General features: G+C 44.2%; 1 protein-coding gene across 2 annotated transcripts; it reads right to left on the bottom strand.

Moving 5' to 3' along the window:
• Positions 1 to 912: 912 nt before the first annotated feature.
• On the bottom strand, positions 913 to 8,864 carry LOC124684314 (kinesin-like protein KIN-14I). Of its 2 annotated transcripts, XM_047218657.1 has the most exons (15): positions 8,812 to 8,864; positions 8,366 to 8,438; positions 7,871 to 8,002; positions 7,494 to 7,723; positions 7,084 to 7,411; positions 6,006 to 6,105; positions 5,692 to 5,873; positions 5,478 to 5,593; positions 5,270 to 5,372; positions 4,745 to 4,897; positions 4,490 to 4,660; positions 4,163 to 4,369; positions 3,439 to 3,582; positions 1,271 to 1,354; positions 913 to 1,194 (listed from the first exon to the last, which is right to left on the bottom strand). In XM_047218657.1, exons 2-15 carry the CDS (start codon positions 8,417 to 8,419, stop codon positions 1,177 to 1,179), a joined length of 2,022 nt encoding a protein of 673 aa, XP_047074613.1. In that variant the 5' UTR covers positions 8,420 to 8,438; positions 8,812 to 8,864; the 3' UTR covers positions 913 to 1,176. The 2 variants fall into 2 exon arrangements, with proteins under 2 accessions (XP_047074613.1, XP_047074612.1); XM_047218656.1 differs by lacking the exons at positions 913 to 1,194; positions 1,271 to 1,354 and having other exon boundaries at positions 3,279 to 3,582.
• Positions 8,865 to 11,083: the final 2,219 nt, after the last annotated feature.

Here is an 11,083-nt window from a genome sequence, read left to right as displayed (position 1 = left end):
CCAAATTCACTTGAAGCTGTCTGGCGGGAGGCATTGGCGCGTCAAGAAAACCCCCGAATTGTAGCGGGGAACTTAAACATTTCACAAAAAATCGAAATTCAAGCACACCGCCACGCGCCAATCACGCGGGCTGTTCTTTCTTCCTCCTCCCATATCCGAAAACCCCCCAAATCCCAACTCAAAAAAATCCCAAATCCCATGGTCACCATGCATGCCCTCGTTGACCCGCTGGAGATTGTTCCCGGACGAGGCAGACTCCCCGCCCTGAGATCCCGAGTTCCGTCCATCCTCGAGGCACTGGGTGTTATCTCGCAGCCGCGGCTCGAGGGTGTTGCAGAGGAAGTTTCACCGGAAAGTGCTCATGGCAACCGTGCAAATTCACTGGCGCGTTGTATCCTGAGAGGAACTGGTCAAAAATTTGCGATTCGGAAAAAAATTGCAGACCAAGAACTGATGAAAGCTTCATCGATGGCTTGCCGCGAGAGGCTTGGAGTCCAGAGTCAATAAACTAACTGTTTGAGGACTTGGGAGTTGACAAATGCATCTAGATACATCCATATTTAGACAAAATTGAGTCAATTAATATGAATCAGAGGAAAGTACCTGAAAGTGTTTAATGCTACCGATTAATGCGCTGGTAGGACTCGCTGTAGAAGTAATTATACTACTACACATACGATGAACTGATTGTGTGCGTGTCAAATTTTGCAATGCGATCATCCACTGAATGTTGAATTATAGTTCTAGCGCTAAAGGCGTACAAATCATAACATAGATAGTACATAATACACCAGCAGAACATAAGAGTACGAATCATAAAGTAGCTCAATATTTTGAATCAAGGTTAGGTGGTCTTGAGACTACCCGGACGCCCCTGATGACCTTCGAACATGCATGCACTTTAACGCAAAGTTGTGTACTCGGTACATGGCCTCCTTCTGTAGGTTGGATAATCTCAGGTGCATGATCTTCATCTATGAAAGGCTCGTCATCAGTACCATCCATAGGTGCATCAGAACCTAAAGAAGTTATACAATCGGTACCATCAAGGTGCATGTATCTCTTCTGCTGATAAATGGCATGGCCCGAAACCTCAGGTGTAGCTGTCTGATAATCATCTTCATGATTATTATCAAACTGAGATTCATCTTCAACTCTCCGATCAAACTGAGAGACCTATTCAACTCTATGCTTCTGCAATTAATACATCAACCGATTAGAAAAACATCTAAGGGATGCAACCTGAACAAATGTCGTTTTACAGATTTACCTTCTCATCTGGCATAGCACATGTCCCAGAGCTAGAACCTGTTTCATGAAGCAAGCGCTTTTTCTCTCCTTCCCGCTCATCCATCTGCAACAAGTTAAATTTGAGTACAGAATATTGCACAGCAATGCAAATTATTGATCAAAACAACGGCATCATCAATATAAATAATTAACTACATATGCCAGCACACATACAGTGTGAGCAAGATCGCTTCTCCCGCTTGTCCTAGGTGATCTGGATGCTAAATATCTGCTTCTCTCGCTAAAGGATCATCATATGGTTCACCATGATAAACCCACCTAACATATGTGCAGTCCATCCCAAAAATGTGTAAATAATCTTCCACTACATGGTGAGGCCTCTTCTCACCATTCATACATGTGCAACACGGGCAATACACATCCAGGTTGTGATCTTCATGAGCTCTAACAAACCAGAATTCGCCCTAAAACGGGATCGATTCATCGTCTCCCGCGTTCGCCGCTAGAATGCAAGCTGTCGTCCCCGTCCACCCTGCCACAGCTTGGTAAGTACTCTGGCCCGTTTGATCGCAGTGTTTCTTTAGTCGTGTTTTGTATAGTTATTTGCATATCTCATATGATATTAACTTTCTTGATGTGTTGCTTCGCAGGAAGTTCGTTTTAGTATTATACAAAAGCATTATCCAGCCGTTACCATCCTGTCCATTCTACTGACACATGTGTGCATCCACACATTGATAGCCGTATACCCCTTCATTTGCTGCCAGAGTTTTTTTACTGCTTCTATTGTCACACTGCTTTTATAATCATGCTATGAGCATTTATAATCTGGTTGCTCTTATACCACATCATTAGCTCACCGCTAGCTGCTAGCTGTTTTCTCCTGCCTGCTATTGTCACACTGTTTTTATAATCATGCTATGTGCATTTTCAATCTGCTTGCTCTTATACCATGTTATTGGCTATTAGAGATGTAGGGCCTAGATGGTAGCGTCTCTAAGGATGTTTTTTTCTCGATCACGCCATCTCGTTCACGTTCTCCGATCGAGCATTTTACGGTGCAGGCTCATGGAACCCGTATGTCATCCTCTATGTACAATCAATTTTCTTTTCATGGAGTTATTTTTGTCACCTGATATTAGGTCACTTGCCTTTTCTTCTGATCTCGTGCCGCCTTGAAAACGTTGAGACCGCTGCTGTAAAATGGGACCCGCATGTCATCATGTATGAACAATAAACCTTTTCTTTCTTGGAATTTTTTTGGCACCTCAATTTGGCCACTTGCATTTTTCTTTCGATTCCATGCCACCCTGGAACGTTGAGACCGCTGCTGCAAAATGGGACCCGTATGTCATCCTCTATATACAATAAAAGTTTCTTTTCTTGGATTTTTTTTGCTCATGTATTTGCTCACTTGCCTTTCTCTTTCGATCTAATGCCACCTCCGAAACTTTGAGTAAGTTGCTAGCTCATGCGACCTGCATGTCATCCTCTATGTATAACAAAAAAAAAATCTTGGATTATTTTTTACTCCTAATATTTGCCGTTTTTGAGACGTTGAGACCACTGCCGCAAAATGGGACCCATATGTCATCATGTATGTATAATAAATTTTTTTTAGATTATTTTTGGCTCCTGATATTTGCTCACTTTCCTTTTTTTTCTTTCAATCTCATGCCGCTTTTGAAATGTTGAGAAAGTCGTTGGTTCATGGGACCCGCATGTCATCCTCTATGTACAATAAAAAAATATCTTGGATTTTTTTTCACCCTCTGATTTTTGGCTATTTCTATTTTGTTTTGATCCCCTGCCGTCTTGAAAACGTTAAGCTGCTGGCTCTTGGGTCTGCATTTATTCCTCTATGTACAATAATTTTTTTCTTTTTTAGAGTTATTTTTTACCCTTAATTTCTAGCTACTTCCTTTTTTCTTTTGACACCCTGTCGTCTTTGTTGAATTTATTTTTAGCCCATAATTTCCATCATTAACTTATTTGATAATTCTTTTGATGCATCAAGCTCTTTTTAACATGATTTCAACTCCTCCTCAAGCTTAGTTAACATCTTTTCAAACACAAGATAAATTAATAAACCAAAGCATCTTTCGAAATATATGTTTGGCCACTGAAGTAAGAAGCAAGCCATCCTACAAAACTCAACTCTAGATGTACATGATTGTTTAAGAATACCTCAATGCTGTTGTTGACACTGCCTACGGTTGTCAGAGTATCTCTTTCAGAATGGTTTCCAATTACTTCTAGTTTAGATTTGTTTTTTTGGCCATGCCCACTTGTTAATCTGCTCTCCAGCCTACTTTTCTCCACCAACGCAACCTAATAAAACAGCAAGTTAGATGATTGAAGCAATTTAACTACGCAAATTGTATATCAACAGATGGCTAACCATGTACAAAGATAATAACACTCTCCAATACAACGCAAGACAATTGCTAGATTTTAAAAACATCACCAAACTATTACTGGAATTTTCAGTCGTTTAACTCTTTATGAAAAAAGTCATGAACTGAAAATTGAAAAGCACTTGGGAACACTACAAATTAGTGCCCTGACGTCCAAGTGGCTCAACTTTGTCTACATACAAACACATTTAAGTTATAGATACATCCATATCTAGATAAAGTTGAGTCATTTAGTTTGGGCGAAGGGAGTAGCTAATAATATCAAATATTCATTAGTTACATGCACGGTATATAAACCTTTTGGCCTACTATTCGTTCATTATAACTTGCAATCCAATGGCAGAGAAATGATTTTGATTTTAATGTTACACTAAAACAGAATCTCTAGTATGCTAGAACATTATTTACAAGGTAATGGGTTATTTGTCACAAAGTTTTGAACTCTAAACACCATGAGGCACCTTGACTGTTTCTTCATGAACAAAATAACTCACCTGGTCTGCTTTCTTTTGAGACTCATCAATTTCTCTTGACAATTCTTGGACACGTTTGTCATACATTTCAACATTTCCTGGCTTGTCTGCTTGAGAAACATCATTTTGAGAAACCATGATAGTAGCAGAGCCAGAGCGCGCTTTTGAATATCTAGAGAGCATCACATCCTTTATATGTGTTTGAAGTGCTACACATATTTCTTCACCCTAAAATGCAAGCACTTGGTTAATTTGGCCCGGTAAAATGGTTATATCGACAGCTTTATGTGATATAACAAGATGGACTAAGCGATGATGTACTATCTCCTGTGAGGAGTAAAAAATAACCTGCTTAGTTTCAAACTGAAAGATATGAAGAACAGGAGCAACTCTCATCTCAAAGAAAACAGCAACTCTCATCTTAAAGAAAACAGCAGTATTGCTGCTCCCAAATTGCTTTATGTCTCTCAGCTCTGCAGAATGTAGGTATTCCTTAGGAACCGGACGAAAGAAGTGAACCTGCGTTAAAGCGAAATTACAAAATCAGCCTCAACTGGAAGTAGAACAGATACACATGTTTTACCATATGATAAGGCATCCTACCCCACGCTTGTTTATTCCCAAAATGATTCTTCCAGGTAAAAGTCCTATTGGATCATCAATTTTCCGAACGCTGAAGAAAACTGAATTGCAATATAGAAGAGTCCTTAAGATTCTGAGAAATTGGTTCCTTGCATCATCTTTTGACAAGTGTTCCTGGATGCAACAGCAAAGTACGTGGGTGATTGAGGTATCGCATATTCTTTCTAATGCAAATTTAGATCATAAAATTTACTACTCCCTCCAAGTATCAGCATGGGATCGAAGGGAGTATTTTATCAGCACATGCATCAAAACTAAAGAAAATCATATCTAACTGGAATTTAAAACAATATCAGTTTATTACATGTTAGTAAGGTGTGTGATGCATCTACACATACAGTCACTGTAATCAGTGCAGAACATGGAAGTCAATAAGAATTAAGAAAGATGTGTTAAAAATCAAGTAAAAAAACAAAAAGTCGTATGATGTGTGATGCATCTAAGGTTGCTCCGAAATAGCATAAAGTTGCAGAGCTAGATGAATACCATTAACTGATAGCGTGAGATGATGTCAAGCTCCCAGTCTCGCTTTGCTCTAGTAATTGCAACTTGTCTAGGTAGAAACCTCTCTAGAAGAGATATCCATTCGCTAGTAAGAAGAAAAATGGCATCTCAGGAAAGAGATAGGATGAATTATTAAGAAAAGACTATATTGACAAACAAAATAAGAGATCAGGCAGAGCCTTTTACGTACACACAGGACTCAGGATTTTCAATGAATCCAATCTCGACCAATATTTGCAGAGCAGTGAGTTGTGCAGCATCATCCCTGCCTACTGGGTAGTTCCCCAAAATATAATCATGTTGTAACTGCAGAACGAGGGCATTAGTTAGCGCTATGTTGGAAGCATGATTATGTGCATGGCCTAAGGGTTGTAAGTACTTCGACTGGCTCTGCAAACCAGTACCTGGACATATGATAGCTGAACGAACATCGGATCAGTCACAGCCTCATCAGACTCGCGAAATAGGCGTTTCTTAAATACAAGCTTGCAGTGCAAAATTTCTCCTTTGTTGCGATCCTTAGCTGACTTGAATTCAGATAGCAAGTCACCAATGTATTTGTTATCGTCCAATCCGATGTATTCCTCTGCATGCCAAAAAGTAATAAATGCATGTGCTATGTGAGAAACTTCCATTAATTTATATATTTCCTAAACCCACATGCACTAAGTCAGACTGAAGAGGGAAAAGCGTGCGAGTTGAAAATGAAAAGAAATACCGTTGCCAACTTCTGAAGATTTTGATCCATTAACAATCTTTCGACACTCAAAAAGACTGAAACTAGAATATACTGAGAGTTTGATAATGCCAGCAAGTTCCTGTAGTCATGGAATAGTTTGTTTACACGGAACTTACAACTTCAAGTATATAAAAAAAGACAAGGAGCTGACAAATTTGCAGCCAAAGCCTAAATAAAAAGTACAACAAGGGAACATGCAAAGAATACTCTGACACTACTGGGATGTGACACATTGTTGAATATCCACTATTTGGTCAACCAGAAAGTACATCTAATGAATTGAAGTCAAATAATGTTCCACTCAAGGATAACAAAGTCTTCTTGTATTAGAGTTCATACTTCATAATATTCGGGAAATAAGTAAGTAGCAGTGTGTCAGCATGACACAGAGCACAAAGTACAACACTTTGTAAAGTTGAGTAACCGTGCTTTCAACCTTTGGAACATCCCTGAGTGTTGATGATAAGTAGATAACAAAAATGGTCAAAAGCATTTTGTTATAACTGGTCAAAATTCATAATGACACCTTAACTACAGCCTAATTCTATCCCCTAACGGTGGTTATGCTCAGTCACTTGGTCACGAGGTATCTGAAATTCTGAACAGAGAACAAGTCTTCAGACTGTGGATAGACACCTAGTAGCAATGAGCAACATGCCAAGTGAAACCAGCCAACAGGTTCGATTTGAAACTATTGACGAGTTGTTCTGGCCAAACGTATGTTCAATCTATGAATGAACAACTTGTATTAAGTGCATCCTTCTGGATAGCACCTTTATGAATATATTTTAGAGGAAATAGTCATGACTTAACAAAACTGGAAATCAACTACAATGAACCACCGTGTGCACAGCAAGAGGTAAGTATGTAAGTTATGACTATCCAGGCCCATTATGTGGTCAATATCATTCTCGTTATACCGAAGGTGACAATGTTCAACCAAAATTGCATATATGCCATGCAATGCTCTGGATCTGACTAGGTACATTCTTCTAAAGGGTCATTTGGTACCTATATCAGTTCCAAACCACTAATAGCTTAGGAGAAATGCGGATACCTCAACAGCATCAGCAACAGTTGTTGCCATGTCGTATTTAATCTCTTCAAATGTTTCATCCAAGAAAAATACAATTGTTGTAAGCTTCCGGCTGGTTAAAAGTGTTTCAATCTCTTCTCGTGCAGGAATTGTAACCCGTGGGCCTGCCTTAACCGAACGTTTTAACACATTCAGTGTGTTCAATGCTAGAACTCGAACATCAGAATCAGTTGTGGCTCCATGAGCAATATAGTGAACATACTCAGACAAGTATGCCCCAATATCATTGCTTGGTGGCATGGAAGATGCGCATAAATACATTAGCTCCCAAGCTCTTATCAACCAGCTCCTGTAAGAATAACAAAACTATGATTCCTATAAATGTCTGAAATCAACATGTGCTTGCTACACATTAGAAGCCCAATACTTACCGACCGGGATTGTTACGTGTTTGTTTTGAAAGCTGGGCAAAGAGCTCATCTCGAAGTTCAGAACGCTTCAAAGTATGCTTATAAAGCTTTGCAACTAGTTCAACTCTTTCTTCCAAACTTATTATTGAAGGTGAATCGATGCCCATGTACTTTAATATGACATGGAATAATTTAATTGAGCGACTTACAAGGTCGTTAGTTACTTTCAGTAATGAAGTTCGAATAGGATCCTGCCAAAGAGAGAACAGAGAAGCATTAAATTGATATAAAAAAATATGTCAAAATGACATCATAAGCATTTTGAGTAAGAGAACTTGCTCAGAAATTAGATTGTAGCCAAATGATCTCATACAGGGAATGGGGTTCAACAACATTACCTTTTGGAAGCACAACATATCTTCCAAAGTGAACTTCTCACGAACTTGCGGACCCACAGATTTTTTAATAAAAAACCCATGCTTTCCGGATGATTGGATCTGTTTTTGCATTGCTTTAAGAAATCCCTCCACCTGTTATATTTCAGCACTAAATTTAACATGGGATAATGTGGATATGGAACCATATTCGTGCTTACTAACAAATGCAGAATAATTATAAACTAATATATCTGATCCTACTGAAATGTTCTGGTGCATCTATAGAATGATTATAGCAATGCTTGCATTGTGAAAGAAAATACAAGAACGCAGAGAGACCCAACCAAATATTCAAGGATAACTGTTACTTCTATTTGAATGTTAGGGTTAACATTTCGCAAACAAGCATAGGCACCTCTTAACTACCAACTTTCTAGAGAACAACGATGAGATTTCTATCGTCTGTTCGGAACTGCCATGAGATATATGACATCACTGGGTAAAGGAGGCGCGTACCTGGAACCTATCGATCAGCGGGATTGCTCCAGCAAGCTCCGGAGGTATTGACATGGACAAAGTCGACGGAGTACTGAAAAAAGGAAGCAGCCCAAAGAGTAAAACATCGATCGACCGCATTTCATTATGCAACGAAAGGGAGCATGTCAAATGTGACCCACAAGACAATACAGTGGATGGTAACGGTGTGTCCACTCTCCAGTCAATGAGAATAGAATCACTTTCTCCAATTCTGAAAATAAGCACTAAACTGGTACCTAAACCATTTAACAAGCAGCTATGTAGGCCAGGATTACGGAGCCAACAGGCATAACCGATTGCAGCAACATTAACACTAAAGAAATAGATAAATCTCCTTCTGAACCCAACTTTTCCGCTACTTTCCAGCAGTCTGGGAAAATTTTCTGTTACGGAACATTGTTACAAAATTCAGGGCAGGCACTCACGGCGGCGCGAAGTTGTAGCCGTCGCTGTCGTAGCCGTCGCCGTTGACGCTGGAGCCGAGCAGCGGCGTGGCGGCGGCGGAGGAGGGGGTGGTCCCGCCGGCCGTGGAGCCGCCGAGCTGCGCGAGCTCGGCGGGGCCCGTGCCGCCGGCCGCCATCTGGCTCTGCCGCTTGTCGGCCTCCAGAGCTTCAAGGGTCGGGACGTGCGCCGCCTGTCAGGCCTCAACTCCCTGCATCCACCGACCAAGCTCTAGCAGCGGCCGACGCCGAGCAGAGGGGTCTCCGGTCAGGCAGATCCAGAAGCACGGGAAATGGCGAGCAGAGGCGCCGAGCAGAGGTAGTAGCAGTGGCGAGGAGGAGGAGGGAAGCAAGATTAAGAGCACCTCTAACCGGCACTGTATTCAAAAAAGTGGCGTGTGCTGTAACAGACTGCAACCGGCCCTCTAAGATAGAGCTTGGGGCAAAAAAAAGCTATGTCATACACTATATCTATCACGTCGGAAAGAGTATAGTATAAGTCGCGCGTAGAAATAACTATCTATTTTTACAGTTCCAAAATTTAGAGCTTCTGTTGGAGATGAATATGGCCTTACGCGCAAAACATGGATGGAGCGCGCTGCAAAATACTTTTGCAGCGGTAAAATTAAGCGACTATTGGTGATGCTCTAAGAGCAATTCCAATAGTGTAGCCAGCAGCTGACTATAAGCCAAGTGCCATGTCATATATAGCCAACTTAGAGCTAACATATACAATAATGAGCTATAAATACGGGACGCTTCGTTCCCCCTCGTCGCTCCCGTGGGCGACGGGAGGGAACCCTAGCCGCCACCGGCCCAGACCCCCTCCCCCTGCTCCTCCCTCCCCTCGCCGCCGCCGGAGGGCGTCGCCGGGCAAAGCCCGGGCGCGCGGCGGCGGCGGGATTCCTCTCCTCGCGCGAAGCCTTGGCGCGGGCCGACGCGGCCGGTGAGGGCGGCGCGCTCGACGAGGGGCGCGGCGACGCGGCTGCCTCGGCGGTGGCGGCCTCGTGGCGTGGCGGCGACCCCGTCGTTGGAGGCGGCGGCCGCCCTCGGGCGGCCACCAAGTCCGGCGGCGGCGGCGCGGCCAAGCCGTAGGGGTGGCCAGCCGACGGCGACGGCGCCGGGGCAACGGCGACGGCGGCGGCGGCGGTGGTGCTCGGGCGGCCGGAGTTGACATCATGGCGGCGCGGGCTTGCCGGCTCGGATCCGGGCCCCTTGGGCCCGATCCGGGCCTGGCGGGCCCCGGCCGTCCTGCCCTCCGGCGCACGGGTGCGGCCGAGGCACCTCCTCCTTGTATGTCCTTCTCGGCTCCGAGCGCATGTCGCCGCCGCTCGGCCGGGTTGGGCGGAACCCTACGCCATCTTGGCGTGGCGGCTCGTGGCGTCCGCGCGGCGGCCGGTGACAAGGTGGACGATGCTGGGTGGCCGGCGATGCTCTCCGAGGTGGATGCGTGCGGTCCCGCGAGTCCCGCGAGCGACCCACCCCATGGTGGCACCTGCGCCGCTGCGGCTCGGTAGTGCCCCTCTTAGGCAGCCCTGTCCCTTTGTGGGCATGGCTGCCCCCGACCTGGCGCGGCCTGGACATGTCTGCCGGCGGGTTGCACTACCAAGGCTAGCGCTTTGAGAGAAAAGGGTCGGCGTAGGAGGTCTTGGCGATGGATGATAGTGCCTGCAGGGCTCGAGGAACCATGCTGCGGGCGAAAGCCCCGCCTTCGGGGCCGGTGACGGCGACGCCTGAGGGCGCCGTTTTCCTCTTGTGGCGTCACCGAGGAGTTTCGGCACCTCCCTTGCCTAGGGTCTCATGTTCCGGGTGAAAACCTCAGATTTGGCTAGCCAAATCGGGCGACGGCGGCATCTTGGACGTCGTACCCTCCTTGAAGGCGTCGTCTTGGGAACTTGAGTTCGGGCCGTAGGTCTTCCACGTGGATCTCAGCGCTGACCACATGGGAGGTGTCTTGCGATGCAGGTAGCGCGCCAGCCTCTCGAGTAGTATCGCGGTGGCTTGTGATGAGGATCTTGTAGGATAACGTTGCATAGAAAACAAAAATTTTCCTACCGCGAACACGCAATCCAAGCCAAGATGCAATCTAGAAGACGGTAGCAACGAGGGGATGATCAAGACTAACCCTTGAAGAGATTCCAAAGCCTATAAGAGTAGGCTCTTATTGCTGCGGTAGACGATCACTTGCCGCTTGCAAAGCGCGTAGAAGATCTTGATCACGATCGGTTCCGGCGCCACGAACGGGCAGCACCTCCGT

The sequence above is a fragment of the Lolium rigidum genome, chromosome 1 (genome assembly GCF_022539505.1).
Source record: "Lolium rigidum isolate FL_2022 chromosome 1, APGP_CSIRO_Lrig_0.1, whole genome shotgun sequence".
NCBI lineage: Eukaryota > Viridiplantae > Streptophyta > Magnoliopsida > Poales > Poaceae > Lolium > Lolium rigidum.
Note: the sequence above shows the minus strand (reverse complement) of the source record. Positions and strands in the feature narration are given on the sequence as shown.